The 27,907-nt window shown below is 41.0% G+C and overlaps 1 protein-coding gene across 2 annotated transcripts in view; it reads right to left on the reverse strand.

The window, feature by feature from the left end:
* Window positions 1–473: 473 nt before the first annotated feature.
* KPNA3 (karyopherin subunit alpha 3) overlaps window positions 474–27,907 on the reverse strand; it is a 49,107-nt gene continuing 21,673 nt past the window's right edge. For both annotated transcript variants that reach the window (XM_066634228.1, XM_066634141.1), the window contains exons 8-17: window positions 27,137–27,223; window positions 26,635–26,804; window positions 25,133–25,177; window positions 22,759–22,890; window positions 15,232–15,360; window positions 11,117–11,221; window positions 10,930–11,001; window positions 10,667–10,829; window positions 5,212–5,306; window positions 474–3,011 (exon numbers count right to left, since the gene is read on the reverse strand). In XM_066634228.1, the coding sequence (XP_066490325.1) occupies window positions 2,913–3,011; window positions 5,212–5,306; window positions 10,667–10,829; window positions 10,930–11,001; window positions 11,117–11,221; window positions 15,232–15,360; window positions 22,759–22,890; window positions 25,133–25,177; window positions 26,635–26,804; window positions 27,137–27,223 (1,097 nt within the window). In that variant the 3' untranslated portion in view covers window positions 474–2,912. The remainder of the gene's footprint in view (window positions 3,012–5,211; window positions 5,307–10,666; window positions 10,830–10,929; window positions 11,002–11,116; window positions 11,222–15,231; window positions 15,361–22,758; window positions 22,891–25,132; window positions 25,178–26,634; window positions 26,805–27,136; window positions 27,224–27,907) is intronic.

The following is a 27,907-nucleotide window of genomic DNA, read 5'->3' on the forward strand; positions in this document are numbered from 1 at the left end:
CTTTGATCAGTGTAGTAGTTATGAGTAGTAGTAATGATCAGTTAAGTAGTAGTTATGATCAGAATGGATCTTCCATTCTCATCTTACAGTAGAGCCAAAGCTGAAGCTTAAATAATTTGACAATCCTCATAAGAATTTCAGATTTTAGAATGTTGTTTAAAAGAAAAAAGAAAAAACCCGATTCATACTATGTATCCTTCAAATAGCACTCATGACAGAAACAAGGCATCAGACAAAGATGGGAGACATTCTTGTACTGATCATCAATTTGAATGGAAAATATGAAGCTTCCTATACGAACATTCAAAATGGAAGATAACTAAAATGTTAACTTTGGGAGGAGGGTAATAGTTTAATGCTCAGAAGACATACAACTGGTGGATATCTTTTAGCAAAAAAAGGATCAAAAGATAATAACCCTACAACCCCCTGAAGATTAAGCAGCTTTACTGTTTTCAAAGTAAGGTCTTACATTTTTATATTTGATAGCAGCTTTTTATTGGTTATAAAACCTAAGCCCATATAGAAAATTAGGAACACATTTAGATGCCTCTTTTGAAAGAACAATTTCATCTATTAACTGAGAATTTAAAAAATAAAAATGCAGTTTTTAAAACACTGTTCTGAAAACTTAAAAGTGCAGCAATATACTTTTGGCTTGGATCCAAAGATCCCACTCCACTGCAAAACTGGAAGAAAACCTCCCACCCCCCATATGAGTATAATCAGCAACCCACACAACTGAAAGTGTTTTCTGCTTGCATAGCAGGATCTTTGGGTCCAAATCTTTGCTTCTTTATTAACTGTGAAATGGTAATCCTAAATCAAGAGCTGATAGACAAAAAACACACATTACTGCTTTAAATCAATGTTCCTATGTTCGTCTCTATTTTGCAGAGAGTGCAAGAAAATCTCAGCTGTCATAGTAGTGGAAAATTGTAAACCTAAATGTTGCATGTAATCTCTAAGACAGAGAACACAGCCATAATATTTAAAAGGAGGAAGATTTGTTCACATCAACTGGATGCCGTGCTCTAAAATTCCAAAAACTGTGACCAAATCTGCTCCTGATTTTGTATAATCTAGTTTTTAGCAAACACAACACAGTTCAGGATTTTCGACTACAATGTAGGTATAGGGCACAGTAAGCAAATTAACTTGATGTCTGAGTAAAGAAAAAAGGCACAATGAACTTCAACTCAATTTTATGTGCACAAGAGTTGAAAAGTCTGAGCCACCTTAAAGAGAAATTGATTTTAAAATTTATAAAACCTATAAATAGAGGCCAAACCACTATATTAAAATGCATTATCTAGCAAGTAAAAATCTTGCAGTTTAAACACACATACTTGTATCCTTTTAAGATACAACTCGCTCTTTAAAGTGGCTCCACCTTGGCAGATATATTTAAATGAATGAACACCTGCAATGTCTTGCTCATCAGTGGAAAAACAGCTGATCAACAAAGCTCTGATGGCATCTGTCCTTATCTTCATCACAGTAAATACAACCCACACCCAATAAGTACATTAGTTTTACGTTTTTGTACCCCTTCACATCAAAGGCATTGGGAAAGTACATCCAGTGAACAGCAACAATACCAATTTGTGTGACAGCTTACATAGTTTAACTTCCATTTCCACTCCCAAATCCTCTGAAAATAGTAAGGCTGGACAGTTTCCCCACTATTAATTATCTCCCATGTTACCAGCTTATGTAAATTATTCAGTGTGAGCTGCACATTATGCTTAGCAGTAGCTTCCACAAAGCCTCACACAACTAGTATGTATCTTTAACTATGTGAATAGGTTTATAGGCTAAATTTTCTATTATTCTTCCAATACTCCAAGAATGAAGCTTTTATGATGCTTCTAAAATAGTTGCTAGTTTTTTGTCAACCACATAATAAGCACTGGTAAGTAAAAAATAGTTTAAGACTAAATTACAGTAAACATGAAAGCTCCACAGTTTAAACCAATATAAATCAACATTATTCAATTATAAAATTTAAACCAAAAACATATTGACTACTAAAACACGAAAGCAAGATTCTTAACAACCAATGCTCATTTGAGATAGCTTTGTTTCTCCGATGTGGGACTCTTGCTTTCAGCTTAAAACAAAGTTCAAGTCCATAACAGGTTGTAGCTCAGGTAAAATACCATGCACAGCATTTCATTGCTTCAAAACAGCAGGAACGCACAGGCTGAAGAGTGGTCAAGTACAGCTTGCTGTTCTCAAAAATTAAGTATAATGGCCACATTTTACTAGTCCAAATCTAAAGTTCATTCTTCAAACCCAAGCTTCTAAGGCAGTAATGAACACAATTACTGATAGTCTGTTTTTAAACTGTAATCAATTACCAAGTTCTTTAAGAAGTTTCTTTTATTTCAGTTTCACCAATGAAAATAATTTGACTTGTATTTTCTTATTTTTCCACATTAAATATACGAAAATATGTTTGTAGAGGACAATGGTGGAGGCTCAAAAAATAAACTGGGCCTCTCAAAAGTCTTCCAAAATTTAAGCATCATACTAAAGAGTCTTGATTCACAGCACACTATTTCCAAAGAAAGCTACTTTTCTGTGAAAATCCGATGTGCCACCACAAAGGGATACTCCTAAAATTGTAGACTGCGGTTGTCAGCATGTGGCACCAGGAGAAAAAGCAAAAACAGAAGAGAGAAGGTAGCAGGGACTGTTAAAAAAAAATTCTAAACAGTTTATGAGATCATGCATATGCATTTACAGTTCATGTGATAGTTACTTTTGGCAACTGCAAAGTGACCGATATATGACTTGCTTTAGAAGCATCAAACAAAGAGGCATATGCTTGGAGCCTTTTTTCAACAGTAGCCGTCTGGGTGGTATATCTTATTTGTGTGGGATAGACAAGCTGCATTGTACTCGACTTAAAAATTAAACTCTTTTGTTTGAAGATTGGCTGTTGGATCAAAGTTGTAAGTACCTCCTTGTGTTGTTTCAGGAATTAGGCTGGGGTCTTCATCAATCTATGAAGGCAAAAAATGCATATCACAGTAAATCCATTTTTTTCAGTTTATAAGGACACAAGTAAGCCCGCTTACACACCAAGTACTGTGTTCAACCTCAGCAAGATTTGAATGCAAGAGATATACCAATTCCTCAAATTAATATGTAAAAAAAATTCTTGAAATCATGTTGTAGCATTGGGACAGCTACAGTGATATTTTTTCTGGTTTTGCAAAAGCATATGGTTTTACATGCTATTTAGGAAAAAAAATCTTTAAAGAGACCAGTTTGGGAAGTAGTACAGAAAAGATGGAGGCAAAGGTTTTAAGCAAGAAGCAGTCTAACAAAATTGTCCTTTCTACTGAATACAGGTAGGACCGCGGTATCTACTGGGGTTCTGGAATGGAAATTATTCCATTATTCACCCTATCTAGTGGCTGAATGTGGTATAGCATCTATGCTGGTGCATTCTGGGGCAACAATGGAGGAGCAAAAAATCCCAAAGTGGGTCTTCAAAGTCATCTTTAAACCCGAGAAACTTGCAATTGGTGCAGTTTAATAGTGCAAAGGTAGGGAAAGATTTTGGTGCTTTTTTTCTTTGTTACAAGGCATTTAAAGGTGAACCCTAGTATCAGTGGTGATGCTGATGGATGTTGGATCAGTGGATACCAAGATCCCACCTATATTGTCTTGCCTTATATGCAGAGTGACCATAAGTCCCAGTTTGCCCAGGAAAGTCCTGGTTTCTGCCTGCTCTCCTGGCATCCCATCCAGTTTAGCATTTGTTCCGGATTTTTCATTGCTCAAGGAAGGCAGAGGTGTCAGTTGAGGCAGAGAGAAAAAGTGCTCTCTCTAGTGTAGCCTGCAAAGTGGAAGGATACTTGTCGGTCTGAGTGGCCATCAGGGAGGCTGCACCCTCTTTTGGGCAGCCTAAGCTGGCTGATGGCTGTGCACCTTTTGTCATTCTCCCTCTGTTTGTCTGACTGGCACTATTATGTCCCATACATCTTCCGCAGGGCACCAACTCCTCAATCAATCTAGAGCTACACAAGGGAAGAGTGGGATTTGCAGAAGCTTCGGTGCTTTACTCAGTCAGACCTCTGTTAACATTTCCTTTCACTCTCAAAAGTGTCCCAGTTTGGACAATAAATTGCATAGTCACCCTATTCAACATAGCTAGGGCTAGGGCAGTGGTTCCCAAACTGAGCCGTAGCTCCCTGGGAAGCCATGGAAACCAGTCAGGAAGCTGTGAAATTCTTGCAAAAACCTACTGCCCTATGCAATGTATAGGGCAATGCAGCTCCCTAATGGGGAGCCACAGCCAATGGCTCAGTAGGTCAAGGGAGCCACCAGTCAAAAAAAGTTTGGGAACCGCTGGGCTAGGGTGTTGCAAAAACAAGGAACCTTATTAATCGTGCATGCCCCTTGCTGTTGTGCATGTGCTGCCCCTCACACTAATAGTATTATTTGGTGCTTACTATACAGTGCACATGATTTAACTACAGAGTTGATCCTCTAGCCCAGTGGTTCCCAAATATTTTTGAATGGTAGCTCCCGTGACCTAATGGGCCACTGGCCATGGCTCCCCATTAGGGCTACAATCCTATACATTGTATAAGGCGGCGTGAGAGGATTCCACAGCTCCCCCAGCTGGTCTCCACAGCTCCCCAGGAAGCCATGGCTCACAGTTTGGGAACCACTGCTCTAGCACAATTACTGCTGCCTTTGAATGGGAGACAGCATAGACAACAGCAATACGTACACACAGGTGTGAGACAGTCCAGCATTACTACTCATGCCCACAAATTCAAGAGGCAATACATGCATATGCAAGTTTGTGCACTTGTTCTATAGTATTATGAAGCACCACAAATCTCACTTGTGGAGCTGCTTACTAACTGTGTGCTTGCATTTATGAGGGCACCTGACCCACTCCCCAAAAACACCCTAAAGGAACCTCACAAATGGCTGATGGCTGCTGTTTTAACTTGCAAATATGTTTTTTCTTTAACCAGTGGTATAGAATGCTTGCTACACTGCATACCAGACTGTAAGTTACACAATGGAAATTCAAGTATGCTCCAGAAGGGCAGGAAAAGGACGTGGTCTTACAACTGTTGAGGTCTCTAGTTCAGATGGCATGCAGCATTTGCACAGAGCACTTTGAACACAGCCACTTACTTCTGCTATATTTGTTTAGATTTTCACAGAGGTACTTACATCATCACCAGAGAAATACTGATCTATTATTTCAAATGCTAGCTTATAAATGTCTTCATTCTCATGTTGCTGCAATGCTTCAATTTTCTCTAACCCTGGTCAAAGAGATGCAAGAGAAAACATCATGAGAAAATTAAATTAACCACTTCTAAAATCTACCCCTGTTTAAGATGCTTCCGTGTGATGCATTAGAGTTCCAAGTCCTATGAAAACTAGCAACCAAAAAAAAAAAAAAAAGGAAAGTATGGAAGTTTAGATATTTAGCTATATTCATGTGATTAAGGTTCTATAGTCACAGTCCGAGGTACATTCATTCACCAGGTACCTGGCAGACCAACAATGGCTCAAGAGAACAATCCCTCACCTTCCCAGAGCATACATTCTACATGTGTTTCTTGAGGAAAGGCATAAGAGAAGGTAGTCAAGCCAGGAATTCATACTGTCAACTTCTGAAGAGACTAGCAATGGTCTAACAAGTCTCTTGCTATTTTGCCCTTTGTAACTTTTACTTTGGTATTATATTTTTAAATGTCATTGATGCTATGACAGAAATATATAGTAAAGAAGATGCTAAATGAACCATTATAAAGGAACGCAGTAAAAAAATCACACTAGTAAAATACACACAAAACTCAAGAGTGTTCATTTACAAATATGTAAATGTATGATTTAAGTGTGCAAAAACACAGATATATTAAAATCACAAAGAAAGCAATCACTATGATTAAAGCAATCCAATAACCTCAAAATATGTTTCAGAAATCCTATGTCAAATAATCCTATGGATACTTTCCATTTAACTATATAAATTGAACCAAGATGTAATGAACACAGGGTTGGTGATAACAGTAGGTGTTTCCCCCAACACCTGCTGGAAAAGGTACATTAAGAGGGTAACCAAAACTATCAGGGGGATGAAGCATCTTTCCTAGAAGGAAAGGTTGCAGTGCTTTGGGCTTTTTAGTTAAGAAAAAAGGCAACAAAGGGGGAATATGAGAAGCATTATAAAATTATGCATAATGGGTAGTGAGTGGATAAAGAGAAGCAGCAGCAGAGAAGCTTCCCCAGGTCTCAGAAGGCCTTATAATAGCCTAAAATATCACTTCCGGCCCCCTGCCAAAAACCAAAGTTACCTTCTGAGGCGTTTCCAAAGGAGGCCCGTGCACAGCTTCCACAGGCCTCAGAACAACCTTCAGAAACAATGGGAGCACAGCTCCCATTGCCTCCAGAGGGTTACAGGTGCCAAAGTCTGCAGATTTCATCATCTGCAGAGTTTGGAGAACACAACCCCCACAGATAACACAGGCTGTGTTAATGATTTTATTGAAAAATAATATAGAAAAAAATAATCACTATACTGTTGGATATCCACATTGGACCTCTTTATAAGCCCGGATCCTCACGTTTCCATCTACTACAGTGAAGTTTCAGATGCTTGTGAAACACTTGAAGATCTGCATGTTGCATATGAACCCCACTTAGACTCAGGTACGGGTCAGACAGATTTTCTAGTAAGATAGGAAAGCCACACTTCCAGGTGGAGCCATGGTTAGACTTTCCCTGCAGCCTGCAATTCTGCAAATCTTGCAGTATTGCCCCTGTATGCCACTCTCATCTCCCTGGCTTTGAGAAAGCAGAGAGCGGGGAGCAGATGAAAGTGTGGATCCAGAAGATGGTCTAGTCTAGTCTAGCTTTCCACTCCACTCCTCCACACTTCCTTCTTCTCTCTCTCTCTCTGTTTTCAAAATCAGGGTAATAAAAACAGCACCACTACCACTGCTATCAGGCTTATGTGCTCAAACAGGGGGAAGGAAAGTGGTTAGTGCAGTGTTTCTCAAAGTTTGTCCTCTGTCATACCACTTCACATGGCCCATCTATTCGAAGTACCACCAGGAGTACCTGGTGACGACACAATTGCCAGTTACTTCTGGGCTGGGAGGCCAGATACGAAACAACAAACACCAGTAATAGGCTCAGGGTAGATGAGAGGGCCTTTTTGAGGATGGAAAAGCATGCTTTGGAGCTCTGCCCACTAAGCTGAGCTTCCTACTGCTGACTGTGGCAATGTGTTCTTGGTCTTGCTGCCAGGTGGCAGCTGTTCAGTAGTCCTGTGAGTACCACCAGACACCACCTCAAGTACCACTGGTGGTACCTGTACTACTGGTTGAGAAACACTGGGTTAGTGAGAAGCTCTGTTCATCATGGGGAGTCACAGAGAAGCAGTAGCACACAGCATGTACTGTCAAAGGAAAGTAGCATATAGATGCAGTGGAAAATGGGAGCAGTACTTCACTGTGCCAATAGAGCCAGGCCTGGGTTGGTCTTCAAATACATGAACGGGAAATCAATTTCTTCCAAACCAACATATGCTTACATAACAGATTATGTAAAGATGATACAGCAAGTGTGCAATTCCAGGGCACTTGAGGTCCTAGGCTAAATAAAGCCCAAGTGCTATGAGTAAATCCCCCTCATTTTGTTTTTATTGCCGGTTATGCTGCTATGATCTCAAGCAATATTATTTCATATTTCATTATTTCATGCATACAATATGAATGGTTCTAGAATCTCTCTGCACAAGATGAACTCTAACATACAGGCCATGTTTCCAAAGACTCTGGTCAAGCTTCAGACTCTTGTTCGTACCAAGGGCTTTCCAAATTCCCACCAGTGGGCTTGATCCAGGGTTTGGGAAGACCCTCCACTCCGTGAGCGAAGCTTATTGTTCCACTTCCGTGCCACATGTATTCTCAGTAGATCTGGGCACTAGGACGCTCTGGGCAGTTTTGTCTGCCAGACATCCTGTTGCACAGCTTTCTGGGACATCAGGCAACAGATGCAGCTGCCCAGAACATTATGGTGCCCAGATCTACTGAGAATACATGCGGTATGGAGATGGAACAGTAAGCTCTGGACTGAACAGGGACCACTTTTTGACAGACAGCGGTAGCGAGTTTGGCAACCACTGCTCTACCCCATCTCCTCCCTAGTCACACATCCTGGAAGGAAAATGATAATCTCACTTTGTATCTCTAGGATAATGCAATTTGGTAATCCTATCATGCATCTTTTCATTGTATCTACAGGTTGTTTGCTCTTCTGAATGCAAGTCCAGTAACTTCTGTGTATTTTACCAAAACATTGGCTTATATTTGTATTTTACATTAATTTATGTAAATCTCATTTTTAAGTTGCTATACATCCTCTGGCACCAGAGTGCTAATCTGTATTTTAGCTGACACTGATAGCCCTGTTTATCTACATCCTGCTTGATTTAAAGGTCTTTCCTTCATTCATACCCAAGTTACCCATTGACATATAAAAAACAAACACCCCAAGTTACACATTTATCTCAAAACATTCTGCCACACATAAGCAGCTTTAAGCATACATAAGCCACACATAAGCAGGTCTGTCCATCACACTCCTTTCCATATGGCCAAAGTGGTGTCAGCCTGGCTAACCTTCATTTTTATTCATTATATATTATTCCTCAGTTTAAGTACAACATTGTTTCTTTGTAATTGTCACATTCATCTTTTATTCTGAATCATACCATTCTTTGATTACAAAAAAGATCCAAGTAAAACTTATTCATGTATTTAAATTTCATTTATTCATTTAATAAAACTGACATTTTTTGGCCTGTGAAAATGTGCAAAATATATGTTGTGGCCCTCATATCAAAAAGTTTGGAGACCCCCGTTATATACTAAGGAGGTTTGACTAGCAAATGGTCACTCTTCTGAATGTCCAAACACTGGTTGTCACTTGTGCTGTGTCAGTGTATGTGGCCATACACTGCTCACAGGAACTGCTGCTCATGGACAACTGGAAAGATAGCTATATCTTACACTTTGAACTCCTTCACTTACCTCACCCTGCCCCATTTCCCCCATCTTTAGTTAGCAGCTGGGGATGGAAAAACAGGGACCATTAAGAATCCTTCCCTACAAGCCATTTTTTTCTCTGATCTCTTTGGATACACCAAACACAGTCGCACTACACTACACTCACCACGATAGGACACTCTGGTTAGAGCATTATAATAGTTGTCTATTCTTTTCAATACCTATTTTGTATTATTTCTTAATAAAGCTACTCTCTGCTGGAAGATTTCTCTCAGCCTCTTTAAGGAAAGGGGATTATCTTTAGAATGCTGATTTGTTTATCCAGTTTTAAGGTCACATGTTTCATGTGTAATGATTCCCCTATAAAAACTGGCTCTTTTGATAACATGAGTGCCCAGCAAATTAAACTCTACATAGTATTTTTATTTATTGCTGATAAGTTGAGTAATACAGTTTTCCGGCTCAGGGCAGAGAGAGAGGGAGGTGCTACTGCCTGCTATACCTGTCTACAAGAAGATTATTGCTTAAGGGAAGGAGGGAAAACTGGTGCTATGGATACATTGATTGACAGAAGTGACTTCTTTTTTGGTGGGGCAGGGTTGTGAGTGTTTCAGGGTTCTGTGTGCGTGCAATCCTTTTAGCCACTGTGTGACTATAGCAAGGTGCTTGTAAAGGTAGGAGATATATTTTTAAAGATCACTTCAAGTTACTTCTTAGCTCTTTGGAGCACCTTGTACAAGTCACAAGTCACCATTATAATGGTTAACAACATGGATGGGTTTTCCAGGCTCTCTAAAGCAAGCAAGCATTAAGTGTGATTGTGATAATGGAAAATCCATCCTTTGAACCAAGAGAAAACTGAGTGAATAGTGCTCTGCAGGGTTGTGTAGTTACACAGATTTTAACCACAATTATTCTTGTTCTTGAAACAATAACATTTTTTAGATTGTCATGACATAGATTAAAAGTGATTTCACCACCACCCCCCCCCAAGTCCTAGGTGGGGTAGGGCAGTCACTGACCCCATCCTGGCTACAGTCTCGACTCAGGCTGCAATCCAACACAATCTAATATATTGCCTAACCTCACAAGGAACCTTTTTTTTGGGGGGGGGGGGAAGGGTTAATTACAGGTAAACTTGCTTTAGGGTAGGCCAAAAATTCCTTGTGGAGCCCACAGAAATGCAAATATTACACAGTAAGAACTGCTTGTATAAAACTGTTTTAAGGCTTTAATCCTAAAGATGCTTAAAAACCCCACTGAACATAGTACTCATTGTTAGCAATGTTTGGTTTTCTGGATGTGTAAAACCATAATGTCAGTTTGCAATTCTATTTTGTGGGTGTAACTGCAAGGATGTTTCAGCTCTCCCAGACTGCAAAAATAATTGGGGGGAGGAAGGCAGTTGGTCCTTAAGTCTTACATTGTGGCGGCCTATGCTGTTGGGATACAGGAGGTTAGCAGTATATTAATACTGACAGCATGCCTTTCAGTAACTGACAGCTGAGCTACAAGTACCACTGGCATAGCCCATTAAGTATAAGCTTTGTTGGAAAAAAAACTCAAATCCCATGCATTCTACATTTTACCAAAGAAAATCTTACCTCCACATTCTTCTATGATTTCTGCTATTGTGCTTGCCTCATCACCAGCCATTATTAGAATGTTTTTCAGCCCGTCTAGGACCACCTGCACCACTTGAGAATCTTTGACTGACAGCAAGTTACAGAAAGGTGGGATTACATTCTGCTGTACAAGGTACTCAACCTAAATAGCAGTAAGAGACACTAATTATATACTTTCCTTATAAATGGCTCTAAATTTTCAACTGATTAAAAAGTTCACACACCCACACCTATACACATACCTGATCTTTTCTTCCACTTATTGTTAAATTGCTAATTGCCCAAGCAGCTTCCTTTTGTGTGCCAAAGTCCCCCTGAGAAATATAAAAGAACATTTGCATTAGCAAGAGAATATCTATAGACTTATAGTAAACTTGTGCCAGCTTAACAAAATGGAGATAAACAGGCAACTCTGGCAATTTGACTGACCTTAGCTAGTTGGTGAATGATCATAGGGATAAGTCCGGCATCTATTACAGCTTGAACTTGTTGCTGATTTCCTGCAGTGATATTGGAAAGGAACCAAACTGCTTCCTATAATCAAAGCAAAATCTACCTTTAATTTCAAGTTGTAGCCAGACAGAAATATTGCAAACAAACACAATGAGATTTCAGCACCATTTTGCAGGGAGTTTGACCATGAAATTAGAGAGTATACTTTACAACAAAAACTGATCATGGATTCAGAAAGAAGGGTCAAGGGAGAACCAACAATCAGATAAAAGAATTTCTTAGTTCTCCTAGAAAATGTTCACTTCTACTTGCAGTGTGAGAAGAAGGATGAGAGACTGAAGTGTGCTCCCAGTTGCACAATGTCAGGGTGACGGAATGTCCACATAGCCCTCTGGAGATCAAAAGTAAACCTCATTGTATAAAAATACATTAGTCTTCACAATTAAAATCCCAATAACTTGATATGGGATGTTTAATATCCTGGACTGCTTGCAAAGCTACATGTGGGTAAAAGCTACAAATGAGTCTATGTATTTGGAGAAAGAACAGTAAAAAATAGAGAGAGCATTCTGTTACCTATTAAAGCACAGCCATACAAGTTAAAACACAGAAGGAAAAGTAATTCAGATAGTCACAAATGGTCTCAGCAAAGCACTGCCAGCTTGCTCAGCCAGCGCCGAGCGTTGCAAATGTGCCACAAGACATGTTCACAGCACCTGCTGAGTAAGGAGAGCCAGCAGGGAGGCCTAAACTACCCCATTAGCATTACTTAAGAGGCCCTGGTTGCTGGTGGCAGAAAGGGGAGTGCCAGGCAGCATGGGGATGTGGGGAGGGTGGCGGAAGGTGGGGTAGAATGCAAGGGTGGGACTGGCTCCAGCCAGACCCTATCCCCCATGTCAGGCTCAGAAGTCTGACACAGGGCTTATCAAGTCTGTGCCAGCGATGTAACTGGCACAGACTCAAGAAACTCTATTGAAGGGGCTAGGACTTTACTCAGGGCAAAGGGGTAGATGTTCCCTTCCCCCAAGGAGACCTCCATCAGCTTCTCAGTCCCCAAAGGATACAGCGGTGGCCATTTTGGCTGTAACCGGTGGCACCGGGAAGCGTGGGATTGGGCTGCCCAAGTAGTGACTAGACTTCTTAACACTGAAAAAGAATTGAATTGCTTATGCGGCCCTCTATCTAAACAGGCCAATCATTGTTGGAAACCAGGGCCTGGCTGCTGGCTATTAAATATTGATTGTGCCTATATTATAACTATGACCCTTGAAGCTTGCTAGATCTGATGTGTCTCGAACCCAATCAGTCCCTGATTACAGCTGTCCTGGAAAAGAAAATTAATTCCATCAGGTTGTCCTTTGAATGCTTAGGCTTGTTTCCATTCCAAGAGGCATTTCAGTGTATCAAATGTAGACTTCTGGACTTTGAAAGGCAGGATTTTTATAGGATGGCAAATAGACCATGTTCCCCATTAAGCTTGGAGATTCATAGCTTATGGTACAGTATCCTCACCTCTTTATTCATTGCACTGTTACCAAAAAAATGGAGAGCTTTCTCGCTAGATTTGATGTTTTCCCGCCTGCTGTTTTATTTGGAAAATTTCATAAGATAGTCCATGCTGACAGCAATGCCCTTGTGCAGGGCTTTTCAGACTGGGATGTCACGTTGCCCCAGCCTGTGGGCCCTGGCCTGTTTCCCCTTAAGGGGTGGGGGCAGCCAGGAGGCGGCAGCAGCACGATACCCATTATCGTGCCACTCAGGGGAGCTGCAGGGGCTTGGGTACACTTACCAGAGCCTCTTGCAGCCTCCCGGGGGTGCGGGGAGCCCTGCACAGCTGTCCGCAGGGCTCCCCGAAGCTTTACAAGTGAAAGTGGAGTGATCACGCTCCGCTTCCACTAAACTGGAAGCAGATCCAGAAGTGGATCCTGGGGATCACGCCAGTGCCTTCCCCCCACCCCTGCTTCCTCCCTCCGCCCCCACAGGAACTTACGGCTTTCAAACTCCCTGGGAGTTTGAAAACCACAGCCCTTGTGGGTTGGGTTGGGTTGTATTGAGACCACTATCCACTCTGTTCTTTATTGCCCCTTTTATACTGAGATCCATCAAAGATATCTGGACCCCATATTAAGGACAAAAGGAGGATTTACTGATGAGTCACCTAAAAAATAACATATTTTGGCCTCATCTGTTGAAATAACTGATATGGTGACAACCTTCCTGTATCAGCTTATTGAACTGCATAATTGAGAAGTTGATTTGCTTCCAGACTGACCTATTATATATAGTCTATAGCAGCCATTTTCAACCACTGTGCCATGGCACACTGGTGTACCGTGAATGGTCCCCAGGTTTGGTGGAGGGAAGTTTGGTGGAGGAAGTTTGGTGGAGGGTAATTAATAGGACCATTGGGTATATGAACCCCCCACCGACAGCAAGGTGTGCCTTGTCAATTGTCCAAAAACTGATGGTGTGTCTTGACAATTTAAGTACCTTGTCAGTGTGCCATGAGACGAAAAAGGTTGAAAATCACTGGTCTATAGATTTGTTTGTTATATATTCAAATAAAGGATTTTATTCTATTCACTGAAAAGAGTAATCACAATCCCTTTCAAAATTTACACTGAATGATTGGCAAGCTTCAGTCTCGAAAGACTATGGTATAAGCCTACAGCACCTGGTATTCCCAGGCAGTCTTCCATCCAAGTACTAACCACTGCTAGTGTCAAAAATGGATTATTTGACCAACTTACTGGGAGTCAACTTCCTGCAATAGTTAATTGCTTCCAATGACATCCGTATTTCACAATACGGATGTCAAAACCTCTCTCTTTTTCACAATGGGGAGAGGTGAAAAGCGGTGTGCCCCAAGGATCTTTCCTGGGACCGGTGCTTTTCAACCTCTGCATAAATGACCTGGAGACAGGGTTGAGCAGTGAAGTGGCTAAGTTTGCAGATGACACCAAACTTTTCCGAGTGGTGAAGACCAGAAGTGATTGTGAGGAGCTCCAGAAGGATCTCTCCAGACTGGCAGAATGGGCAGCAAAATGGCAGATGCGCTTCAATGTCAGTAAGTGTAAAGTCATGCACATTGGGGCAAAAAATCCAATAGGCTGATGGGTTCTGAGCTGTCTGTGACAGATTAGATCTTGGGGTGGTGGTGGACAGGTCGATGAAAGTGTCGACCCAATGTGCGGCGGCAGTGAAGAAGGCCAATTCTATGCTTGGGATCATTAGGAAGGGTATTGAGAACAAAACGGCTAGTATTATAATGCCGTTGTACAAATCTATGGTAAGGCCACACCTGGAGTATTATGTCCAGTTCTGGTCGCCGCATCTCAAAAAAGACATAGTGGAAATGGAGAAGGTGCAAAAGAGAGCGACTAAGATGATTACTGGGCTGGGGCACCTTCCTTATGAGGAAAGGCTATGGCGTTTGGGCCTCTTCAGCCTAGAAAAGAGACGCCTGAGGGGGGACATGATTGAGACATACAAAATTATGCAGGGGATGGATAGAGTGGATAGGGAGATTCTCTTTACACTCTCACATAATACCAGAACCAGGGGACATCCACTAAAATTGAGTGTTGGGCAGGTTAGGACAGACAAAAGAAAATATTTCTTTACTCAGCGTGTGGTCGGTCTGTGGACCCCCTTGCCACAGGATGTGGTGCTGGCGTCTACCCTAGACGCCTTTAAAAGGGGATTGGACAAGTTTCTGGAGGAAAAATCCATTACGGGGTACAAGCCATGATGCGTATGCGCAACCTCCTGATTTTAGAAATGGGTTATGTCAGAATGCCACATGCAAGGAAGGGCACCAGGATGAGGTCTCTTGTTATCTGGGGTGCTCCCTGGGGCATTTGGTGGGCCACTGTGAGATACAGGAAGCTGGACTAGATGGGCCTATGGCCTGATCCAGTGGGGCTGTTCTTATGTTCTTATTGTACATCACTTATTGTGCCTTTTTCAGTAACAAGACATTGACCTTGTTTCATAGGACAAAGGAAGAAGCTTTTTGTTCTTTAATCTAGAGAACATGATACAGGAAGATTTCAAATCACAAAACGAAAGCAAAAAAGATGAGCACTCACCTTGTTTATTTTTTCTTTTGGATGCGTCAGAAGATTTGGGAAATGAGATAATACATCACAGTTGAGAACAACTTGTGTCTGCTCATCAGTACCGGTTACTATGTTGCCAACTGCTCTTAGGGCTGCTGTCTATGTTTGAAGAAACAATATGATCAACATCCTCAATTGCTTTAAAGCATCTGTGCATCATTTCTTAGGTCAGTTTATACATGACACTGCAACGTAGGTTGTACACGTGCTGGGGCGCCAGAGTGAATCTCAGGCTTGCACACTCTTCCTCAGTCACATGTAGAATAGTGAATGTTAAATGGGCATGCGTATGTACTCATGACAGCTACCAATTTTTTTTTCAGCCCTGACAGCAAAAGCAGGTCTATTTGTGAAAGCTTTTATACACACAATCCTTGGTTCACTCTGAAGATTCTAGGCACAATGACTTCCCAATTCAGTCCCTCACCATTAGCACTGATGTGGGAAGAGAGAACCCTGAACTTACCACACTATGTTCTCTCCCTACAGTGGACAGAAGGTGTCCTTGGACAGGTTGGATCTCCTACACATACCAGAAAAACAAGGGCCAGGCAAATTACAAACTTTCCCAGTGACACCTGGGAGGCAGCTACTCCCATTTCAGTCATAACTACAGGTAGGAAAAAGGCATCCAGAAGAAAAATGGTCAAAAAACTAACTTGGGAAACTATGAACATTTTTAGCAGCTTGACAGCACTGCCAAAGACAAAGCAGAAGAAGATGGGCAAGCTAGTATCCCCAAGACCTGCTCTTTCAAATGAACCTTGGAGTCAAAAGTACTCCCTACAATCCTGCCAACTAAATAGAACACACACACACAATGAATACTGTCTGCCCACTGCAAAGAGAGAGAGAAAAAAATCAATCTATCATGGCCAATCCAATATTGTTTCTCAGACAAGTGGGATACTTGGATGAGATACTGAATAGAGGTGCCTAACCAGAAAGAGTGAGCAAGTGTCATACTTCTCATGTAAGTAAGTGCTCATCTCCTTTAATACCCGCCTTCCAAATGCAGCATCTGTGGAAGTGAAAATGCTGAGCTTGAAGCAGTGGATAAGAGGAAGAGTGAAAGATCATGCGGCTGACCAACGTATCTTGGCTAGTGGAGTGTTTAAAGGCTCCCAATATTGCAAGACAGAGCATGCTGTGATTTTTCTAGAAACCTTGAGGGCCAAAAATTTGCAAGTTAAGGAAATACTGCAGATACTTGAGTGCAAGCCAATCTTACAGATAAGTTGAGGGCAGGGTTTGAGCCAAAATCATGGAATTTTCTATGACCCTTGGATAGGTCAGGGTAGGGTTAAATTTAGGGGGGTGTCCGACTATAGTTTTTTTCTGATTTTACCCAAGGCCAGATCCTGAAAAATAACGTACCAGTAATTGTTACCTAACAACTGTACAGTCTCTAATTTATTAAAAATATTGTAAAAGATTGTGAGATATATTTTTATTCATTATCTTTTTAAATGTTGCTCTTCACAACCTTTTGGTAAACACTATCAAAGTAAGTGCACTCTAAACAACATACCAGTAGAACCATTGATCAAATCCTTCTGTAAGGTGCCCAATGTACTAAGCCAGAGGCTCTACATATAACATACAACATTTAACACATAACTGGGAGTATGCACAGTGGAGAGACAAGCAACAAGGAATGAGTGTGAGCAAGTGCAGCTACACATCGTTGCAACCCGATTTACTCAGATTTACCCATTGCTTTCCATGGTGTTATTCTTAAGCAATGGTGCAATGAATTGGGACTTTGGGCCTGGGACTTTTTTCAAATGGAAATGATGATTACATTCTGGTGTGTTAAAAACCAGACCTCTGTCAAACATTTGCAAAATGAGATGAGGGTGCAGAACAGTTTGCTCAAGAAAACGAAGCTTGCCCGATTTAAATGGAAGTCTCAGGAGCAGTGAAAAGGTGCAGTGAAAAGGTTAACTTTGGCTGCAGTTTGCCCTGGAGCCTGTTGCCATGGAGGCTGATTGCCCTGTCATCTGTTGCAGGAAGAGCCTTAACCCAAGTGACTGAAGACAAGGTGAGGAGATGATCTATGCTTGATTTATTGGCAGAAATTTCTCTCCTTATAGGCAAGTATCCACAGTACATGCTTTAATCAATTCTGGATGGAGAACTTCTGGAAATCTTTTCCCCAGAACAGCATAATAACAATAAAGAGTCAAGAGATGAAAAAAGGCCTGATATATTGTAAATATATTTTGGACACCCTTCACATGTCTGGAGTGTGCCATTCCTTTTTTCTGATATGGAAAAGGCAAAACCAAATCCTGAGAGTGATGACAGTGCTGACTGTGAGAAGTGTTGGGTCAGTGCACAGCATCATGCTGCCCTTCTGAAACCAGCACAATTCTTTGAAGACTGATGGTACTCCCTGTTCAGATAACTGCAGGCTGAGGTAATTGTTACAAGGATGAGTACAATCCAAGATTGTCATCTCACCTGTGACCTACTACAGGGCAGTTTTGTAAGTGCCCTTAAGGCTTTGTTCAACTTTCACGTGGGAGGAGGGAGTCCCTTGCAGGAAGCATTTCAAATGAAGATGAGTTGACAATGAAGCACCTATCCCAGGGGTCGGCAACCTTAAACACTCAAAGAGCCATTTGGACCCATTTTCTGGAGGAAAAAAAACCTCAGGAGCCACAAAACCCTTTTGACATCTAAAATGAAGATAATACTGCATATATAGTTTTTTATGCTCTTATAGGTCCCATTTTTATAATGTAGCCCCCTCTTGTAGCTTTTAGTTAGTTTTGTCATACATTCTTGTCCTGTGTTTTCAGACGCCTGGTCCTCTATGGTGTTTTGCCTGATTCCAAGGCCGTTCTCTGCCTGGAGAATTATGCCCACTTTAAGCAAATTAACTCCCCTTTTTCCCCCCAACAAATGACCCTGGTTCTGCCCTGCAGTCCTGCTGGACCCCACCTCCAGGGTAGCTTGCCTGTTCAACCTGCAGAGGTCCTCTCTCCTGCCAGCAGCCTCCCACCACTACAGCAGACCCTGGGTCCTCAGCAGGTCTTGGGCACAGCAGCCACACACCAAACTCCAGTGTCTCCAGCAGTCCATTAGTCACAAAGTCAGTCAGAGCATCCAGGGCAGAGTCCAAAGTCAATAAGCCAAGTCACAGCCCAAGATCAGATTCCAAAGTCAGTCAGTCAAATCAGTCAGAGTATCAAAGTCAATAAGCCAAGCCTCTCCTCTCCTACCTCCAACCTGCACTCCTACAACCCACACCCCCTTCCTCAGGTGTTCCTTATATCCTTGAGGGCCCTATTGCCTTCAAGTGGCTGCAGCTGTGCAGCACACTCTGCTGGATGCCCAGGCCTTACCCTTAAAGGGGCCACTGCTGACACCACATCTACCTCCTCACCAGATCTTCCAGGATTCCAATACAAATGGCGGTTATGACATCTGCTTATCTTACATGGATACTGAAGAACTCCCCCCACCTTCCAGAGGCACCCTGCTGGAAGGAAAAAGACACAGACTCCAGAGGTGGGAAAGAGAAGAAGCCAGAGCTGGGGGGGGGGGGACCACAGGCCAGCTTCTGCCCTGCCTGCCTGCCCTCCCTCACTCAGGCTGCAACCCTCTCCACACTATCCTGGGAGTAAGCCCCATTGGCTTACTGAGCAGGACTTCTGAGCAGACAAGTTGGTTGGAGCTCTCAGGCTGCAGTCCTCTCCACACCTTCCTGGGAGGAAGCCCCACTGACTACAGTGGGGCTTACTTGTGAGTAGACCTGCACAGGAGGAGGCTGAGGATACAGTCCTCCACACCTTCCTGGGAGTAGCCCAGGGACTACATGGGGGCTTACTCTGGAACAGACCTGCTCGGGCTCCCACTCACCCGTCCTTGCACTTGGCCTTGAGCAGGCTTCAAGGCTGCCATCCCAGGCACCCTTTCCTGGGAGTAAGCTTCATCCTCTGTAATGGGGCTTACAACTGAGTAGACATGCATAGGAGCAGGCTCCACGGCTGCAATCCCAGGCACCCTTTCCTGGGAGTAAGCTTCATCCACTGTAATGGGGCTTACTACTGAGTAGACACACAGATGTCTCCTCAGCTGTGGAGGAAAAGCCTCTCCTTGCACTGAGTGGGGACCTGCTCAGGGAAAGGTGGGCTCGCAATGGCTGAGGAGGGTGGCGGCTCAGGATTGGCTGGTGGTGAGCCAGTGAAGGGCCCTGAGCCATTCCAACAGAAAAAGCCAGGAGCCTGCTGTATGCTGACTGGCTGAGCCTGCTGGAGAGTTGGGGAAGGGAAAAACAGGGAGCTTAAGCCTGCAGAGCGGGCAAAATTGAAAAGGGAAACCAATGCGGGGCAGGTAGGGGTGAAGAGAGAGGAGGGCAGTGAGCTCAGGTGGTGGAGGGAAGCAGCCTGCACTCCCAACACAGGTGCCTCCTGTCACACTCTTTGCCACTTTCACCTGGAGGAGCCGCAGCAGACAGCTGAAAGAGCCACATGCGGCTCTAGAGCCGCAGGTTGCCGACCCCTGATCTATCCTCAAGGCTACTGAGAGGACTGCCCTTGGCACTTCACATCACTTCTGGTGCAAACTGTAATCCAGGTATTCCTGAAGAAAGGCCAGTAGAGTCCAGATGTCTACAGATAAGAGACACAGCTTTTTCTCTTTTACACCATTTCTTTGAATTGGGAGAAGGCCACGTGGCCTCATATATTCTTTCTGTGGATGGTTGCCCACAGGCCATTATGGCATCTAGAACCTTGGAAGAATAATCATGCATTTCTAATAATATCCACTTAAGTCTCCATACAGAGCATGAAGCGATTCAGGGTCTGAGAGAAGTACTGAGCTTGTTGAGAAGACTGAAGATGAGTAGAAGGGTTTATTAAGGTTTGGTGGACATCTGATGAGCTCTGAAAACCATGCTTGTCTGGGACATTTTGGAGCTACCCAGATGATTTCTAGTAACTCTATTCTGAATTTCAAGGACATGAATTAGCACAGTTAATCAGTGGAAAGGTATAACAGAACATTGTCAGCCAAACTGTTGTTAAGGTCTCTATGTCTTTTGCTCCCTTGTGAAGGGGCAGAGATAAGTGTTTCCCTGGTCACAACCCACTAGTTTGGGAACCACTGCCTTAGAGGAAAACACAGCAGGAACTGGGAGTGGCCTCCTTTTACTAGTTGCTGGGAAAAACTGCAGCTTGCACAGCCTTGTTTTTCAAGAGTAACTGTGAGGTGCAATTTGTTCAACAATATCCTCCTTCACTATGTGAACGCTATTTTGTTTCCTGTATCATTTGGCCTGCACTTTGCCTATGTTTTGGTGCTTCTTTTTCTGAATACCAGCTTTCAAATTTAGAAAGATGACTCTTGTTCAGGTAAACAGATATCTGTTACAAGCCCAGGCAGGAAAACCGTTCACATGTTAAATTTCTGCCCAGCCCACATTTGATCCCTGTTACGTATATGCAGCACTGGGCAGAAATGGCTTAATGCCCAAGCCACTGTCTTTTACCATGCCTATCTCAGACAGTGTGTGTATGTCACAAAAAATTCTAGAGAGAAATGTTTTGATTTTAGACTAGAAAATCTATTTATTTAGACTACAATAGTTAATTGAGTGTGTCAGTGAAGTGACTTCCTGGTAAGGGTGACTCAGTTTCTGTTTTCCCTCATGTGAGAGGCTTATTTCTTGTCTTAACCCAGGGGTCTCCAAACCCTGGCCCGGGGACCAAATGAGGCTCACAGTGAGCCCCTGGTCCCCTGAGAGCCTTTGGTCCAGTTGATCAAACACAAACTGAGCTGTGCTTGTGGGGTGGGGGAATGGGAATCTATTTAAGTGTGTGCTTTATTTCTGTGGTGTGTGTTGGTGCTTGGAGAAATCCCAGAGACTTGAGCCTATTAATTCATTTATTAATTCATCTGAGTTCCATCTCTAATATATTTATTTGAACTTTATATTCAAAATTTTTTCCCAGCCCTCAACACCATGCCAGATATTTGATGTTGCCCATTGGCTGAAAAGTCTGGAGACCCCTATCTTAACCTAAAGACAGACCTAGGGGCTTCCCTGGAAAAGAGAAGGACATCCAGGCTTCTAGTGAGGCAGGCCAAGCCTGCAGATTAAAGAAAAAATACCTTATGTGATCAAGGTAAATTTGGGGCATTTGGCTGAAAATATCTAAAGATGCTTGCATACATTCAAGAACATATATATTTCAATTTAATTTGTTCTTTGGCTTATAAATGCGTATAACATAACTCTGCTGCATGTTTATTTTGTAATCTCAAACACTTTTCAAATCCAGACACAATAATTTAATTACTGATTCAAATATCTCTTACACAGAGTTATCTTTAGTAACACCAGCAACCTGAGAGTGTTTAGACTACCATTTACAATTCTGTTATTAGTTTGTGTGACGAAATTCTAAGGTGTCAAACTATCACATGTTAAGTGCAAGTCAGCTCTTACCCACATGAAGAGAAGGGGAAGGCTTGTATTTGTCATGTTATTTCCAATCCAGTGGCAATGGCGCACACACTGGCTCCTATCCCCTCTGTTGAGGGGAACCTATCTCCTCTCCACTCCCTTCCTTTCAGCAGTCATATGTCACCAAAAGTAATGACACGTGTTTTCATGTGTGGCCCCAGGGCTTACCAGGAGGTAAGTATAAATGTTTTATACTTACCACCCAATTGCACTCAGGTCACTCACTCACACACACACACACAACATTCAGCATGCAATTTTTTGGTGCAGCTTCATCTGCGATGGGGGGGAGATAAGATTGGGTCCTTAACTTTCTTGAAGATCTTACTAGGCTGAAAGGTGAATTACAAAATTTAAAAACAAGCTGCCAATCAATTAAAAACTGGTCATAAGGTATTATCACAAATACAGCAATTAAAAAGTATTGTCCAACACAGGTAATATTAGGACATTGAACCATTAAACTCTTGGGTCCAATTCTGGTTCACCAACGTGTCTCGACTCTCTTGTCAAGCCACTTTAGTGGTTAAATAACTAATTTTGAACTGGTTTAGATACATTTAAGGTAGAATATCGATGTATTTTGCTTCTATAAAATGAATACAATGATAATGATACAATGATAATGATAACTGAAAAAAAATTCTTGTCTTAAGCTTACTTTTGAATTTTTTTAAAAAAGGTTTTTAAAAATAAAATACATAAAACAGGATAAAAACCAGAACATAAGCTGAATACTTGATTAGTGAACCAGTTACTACATTTTATGAGTTTGGTTCAAATTCAAAGCAACCAAGAAATAGCAGCTTTTCAATGAAAAGCAATCTGTTCTGGAGTTCAGATTTGGTTTGATTTCCTGAATAACACATGCACACCTGTGAATGAGTGGATTTAACATCTGAATTATTGTCTTCATCTTTCTATATATATCAACATTAAAAGCTGGGGTTAATGCAACATGCCAGTGACAATTTCAGTTATAATACAGATTATTTTTATACAATAAAAATGCTTACCTGAACTTTAACCTCTTGATGGCTCAGAAGGGGAACTAAAAATGGTACAACACCTGAATCTATCACCATTTGTATTTGTTCATTACCACCATCTGTTAGATAGGACAAAGCCCAAACAGTGTCCACAAGAATCTACAGAAGAGAGATATTTCATTGTCAACATAAAACTGTAGTAGACATTTGGATAGGAGCATTTTTTTTTTTTCAAACTCCACAGGTTATATATATGTTATATAATTCACTGAGATCTAGATGGCACTGTTGCTTGACTGATACAAGACACTTGTTCTGGCAATATAAGCACAAACAAACAACACTGGCAAAAGAAGAAGAGATGTTTAAGGGCCAAATCCTATCCAATTTTCCAGCGGTGGTATAGCCCTGCCAATGAGGTATGCACTGCATCCTGCATCCTGTTCCTGTAGGGGAACAGTCACAGAAGCCTCCTCCAGTTCAGGGAACATTTGTGCTCTTTCCTCAATGCTGCACTGCTATTGCACCGGCAATGAAAAGTTGGATAGGACTGAGCCCCAAGTCTACTGCAGCAGTGAGAGCACACTTTGTTAGATACAGAGTTGGATTATTCAAGAATGTTACCTTGACTTTGATTTAATAATGAAACCAAACTGAGCCAACAGTTTTGACAGGGATATGGCAGGCATTCCACCTGCCCACATATGTGAGCAAAAGATGCTCAGAAGAACTGAGCACTCAGAAGCACATAATTCAGAAGCACTGGATCAAGCAAGCAGCCATGTACAAGTAATGCAAAACACAGCAAAAGAAAAAAAAAGAAGAAAAAAAAGAAAAAGCAGGAAGGTCACCAGCACCAAAAATGTGGCCAAAAAATCAGAAGATTCTTCAAATAGCTAAAAAGACATTTTAATAGTATAGAATTAAGGACACATTTAATACTTGACCCAGTTTCATATGAAACTTGTTTGCAAACAATGGTTACAAAAAACTGAATTTTGAATGTCACAGCAACTTCTGATTTGTTCTAAACTAGGACAGAAAATTTACCACTTCCTTCACTCTTGCACAAGACAAGCAGGGAGAAAACAAGACCACTGCATGAAACCAGAATTAAACCATGATTGTGATGTCTGCACCAGGCCAACATATTTTTCTAACATTAAAAAGGCGTCAATAGAATGTATACCATGTTAAAATCAGTACTGTTATCAACAAGCTTTAAATGCCATCCCATGGGATTGCACAGACAGGGCTGGCTTGCCAATGAAGCAGGGTGAAGCTACCTCTTTGGGCAGTGAGGAGACACTAGCCTTCAGGAGGATTAATGAGAGGTTCCTATGGGCTGCTCACACTCTCAAGTTGAGAGGCAGCCAAGTTAAGAGCCAGCCAAATTGAGAGTGGTTACCAGTGCCTTCCCTACTGGGCCTTCAGATATCTGGGACCATGGGAAAATGAACAGCAGCTGGAGAATCAGCTTTTGGACTTCTTTAATCAATTATTAGGCCAAAAAGGGATGCAAGAATCATCCAATTCTCTAGCTAATGTGAAACACTTCCACTCTATTGTCTCTTCCTCTTCCACAGAAGCTAGAGAACCTGACAACATGAGTGAAGATTTATGACGCAAAAAACGCTCACGTTTGTCAGTGAGTGAAATGCATTATAAATTGCTCTACTATTGGTATTTAACAGTAGTCAGGTTTAAGAAAACAAAACTCAGAAAGATTTAAATACTATAAATGAACATTTTCCATTTATTGTGGGGATTTTACTACAAACATATTTGCTGGTCTCAAACACTGAGCATTATCTCTGAAATAACCAGTGTAAAAGCCTGAGACTTGTTCAGTGGATTATATTTTTGAATTATCCTGATATGAATCAGCAGTGGGTCTGTCGACTGCTTTTGTCAGTTGGTAAGTTAAGTTTGTACTAGCCTGGTATTAGAAATCGATAGCAATTCAATTCAACCCTTATGCAATTCAGCCCTTTCTGATCAAAAATTAGAAATTACTGAAATGAGTAAGTCAATGAATAAGGTCTACTGAAGACATGGATCCAGACTCCCAGGCAAACTGGGAGAATGATGGGCTTAATTTATTTCATATGAAATATATTAAATATATTGAAACAAAATATTTCAAGCATAATATTGAATTTAACCAGTGAAAAATGCTTTATTATATGTATACGATTCAATTTAATAACCAGTTTCTTTTTTTTAATAATTTCTTCTTTCAAAAAAAAAGTCAGATCATGATATTTCTTTTAAGTGCCTTTTGTGTAACAATTCAGCCAAACATTTTAACAGGACACACACTTCAGATATTAAAAGCAACTCCCAGACGAGAAACAAAATTCAGAATACAACAAAAATTAGCAATTCAGGATTTACTTACATTGATATCTGTATGATATATGAGAACACACAAGGCTGGTAAAATCTGGTGGAAGAAAAGTTTAATATAGTGGTAAATTAAAGGAAAAATACACTGTGAAAAGTGACAAGCAAAATAAAGAAATGGACAGATCAAAGTTTCCTATTGCAGTTACAGGAATTTCTTAACCAACTGATGTCCTAAGAAATACAGAGTTCAAATATTTTATCTTAATTTTACATAATCAGAAAATCAGCCTATAGCAATACAGAAAGTTAGAAGAGAAACTAATTTTCAAGCATAATTTAAAAATTCTATAATCCTGAATATCTACACATATCTTTCCAAATGGCCAGAAATTTTACTAGTTCACAATTGTTATTAATCATCTGCACACAAATCACTGTATTTTTAACAGTACTCACTTAAAATTTTTATTGTTCAGCTTCATAGTGTGTACTACTCTTGAAAACATGCATTTGGAACAGTGGAATAAAATAAATGTAGACCCTTACACACTGTCAGGTTCCCGATTTCTCAATACATTCAGTATAAATAAATTCTGGGAGCCTGGTATTAGTGTACAGACATCCACATTTAGATGTTGTACCATGGAACCACTACAGGGAGACATGATAACTGTGCCACAGGAGTAGCATATAGATCAGTTCATATATTGGATTAATCTCTGGGTCAAACTAGATTTGATGCAGAAGACATGTGCCCACAGTCTTTCCACACTGCTTTTATAACAATTGAAAATATAGTTGCAAGAGATTGGAAATTTATTCAGAACAACTTCAAGGATATTTGACCCTTTCCCCTATGGACTGTTTTTTTCTGATCAAAGTCACCATTTTTACTACCCCAGCTGCCTTCCAACCAGCAGGAAAAGAGATACAAATATCCTCATGTTGTCTCACTGTGGAGAGGAAAAACAATTTAGAGAGTGAATTTGATCATAAGAATTGTCACGGATAAGGGGTTAAGCCTGCAAGTACATACATTTCTGTTCTGAAAAAATCTGCAGTTCCTTTCTACTTTGTTTCAGTATATTAAGAAAAAAGATGAGAGTCTGCTTCCTCTCCTGTCTAGTTTAGAACTCAAAAATGATTAAATTACTTCACAACTCTTGCCTTTATTGCAAATCCTATCCATCCTTATGTGCGAGTACATCCCACCGACTCCAACAGGATTTGCATACGCACAGGATTGTTCCTGCTACATTTGTAGCACCAGTCTTCTGTTTAAATTAATAGACGGTCAATATCTCTGCAAGCTTTATTGGTCTAAAGATTAACTACATGCATTGTTAGCCTGTATTGTCTAAACTGGCATAATTATGACTCTGAGGTCAGAAAAAGTAGATCAAAACCTTGCATACTGCAATGATTAACAATAACTGAAATTGGGCACAAAATAAATATCCACTAAGGAAATATACCACACATAAGATATTATGGGAAAACAGAGCTACAGTACAACTGAGGCATAAGAGTAGACAGTTGTCGTTCTTTATTTACCTCCTGAACTGTCTCCATTGGTGGTGGAGGATCCTTATTTCTGCAGAGATTTACAATTACCCATGTGACATTTCGAAGAAAGGTGATGGGAATGGAGGGATTGATGAAGGATAGAAGAGGTTTGACAACTCCCAATGATATGACATAATCTCTACACTGAGGACCATCACCTACAGAAGTGAAAACATTTTAAAAATTTTATTTATGATATAAAAAAATTGAAAAGTATTCAAACACAATGCAGGGACACTGATGTTCTATGTATCCCCATCAGTAACTTATGAACACTACAGAAAATTGCCTTTCAATGAAAGGAGCATAGTTTTGTTCTATTTTTAATAGCAAGTTAAACCATGTTGCAAAAGTGAAGGTGCTTTCTTATTTAAAAACTAATAAGAATGTTCGGAGAAAACAGTCTTGTGAGATTATGCCAGCGTTTCAGATCAGATTTTAAAGCGTTCAGTGCTTGTTAATTTTTTAAGAAATAGTAGCTGATACTGACCGATGATATTTCCAAGGGCCCAAACAGCTTGTTCACAAACATTCTGATGTGGCGAATGAAGCAGTCTTAAAAAAAGAGGCACCGCATCTAAAACAGGAGAATACTGAACTCATTTAAATGAAATTAAACAACTGTAAAGATTATAGCATTTTATCATTTAAACAGAAGAGCAAAATACTTAAATTATTATCTGCTAGTTGAAATGTCCGGAAATTTCCCTGTTAATTCAAAATGAATTAGATATGCATCTTTGAATAACTATAAACAAGTTTGCCCTCCTAAAAGTTGCACTTTTTTGGAGGAAGCAAACAGATTCTGATGCTTACATTTGGAAATGAAAATTTAAGGTAAGAAGTTTGCTTAATTCAGCACTGAGGAAGCTAAAAGTGTGCTCTCACAACATAAAAGTATGTTATCTTGACAAACTAAGAGAGTACACTTTGCCAAAAATCAACATTCTGTTCCTGAGAATGAAAGAAGGCTGGTAACTGGCTTGAGAATGGAAGGAAAGGTAAAGCAGTAGTGTACAAAGGCTCATCATTTCCCCCTAACTGGGAGTGTGAATGGAAAAGTTGCAGTGTGTTTCATGTGCTTCATGACCACTGCTTGGAAGGATAATATCAAGTGTTGAAAACGTGCATGCACATGTGCATATCACCCAACCACCAGGAACTTGTTTCAGGTCAATTACCTCTCTCCTCTGTGTCAGCTTGCAAGGGTGAGAGCAATGAATTTGCAAAGCTTGTCCCCATCCCTCCACCCAACCAAGAA

This window comes from Tiliqua scincoides, chromosome 1 (assembly GCF_035046505.1).
Source record: "Tiliqua scincoides isolate rTilSci1 chromosome 1, rTilSci1.hap2, whole genome shotgun sequence".
In the NCBI taxonomy this organism is placed as follows: Eukaryota; Metazoa; Chordata; class Lepidosauria; order Squamata; family Scincidae; genus Tiliqua; species Tiliqua scincoides.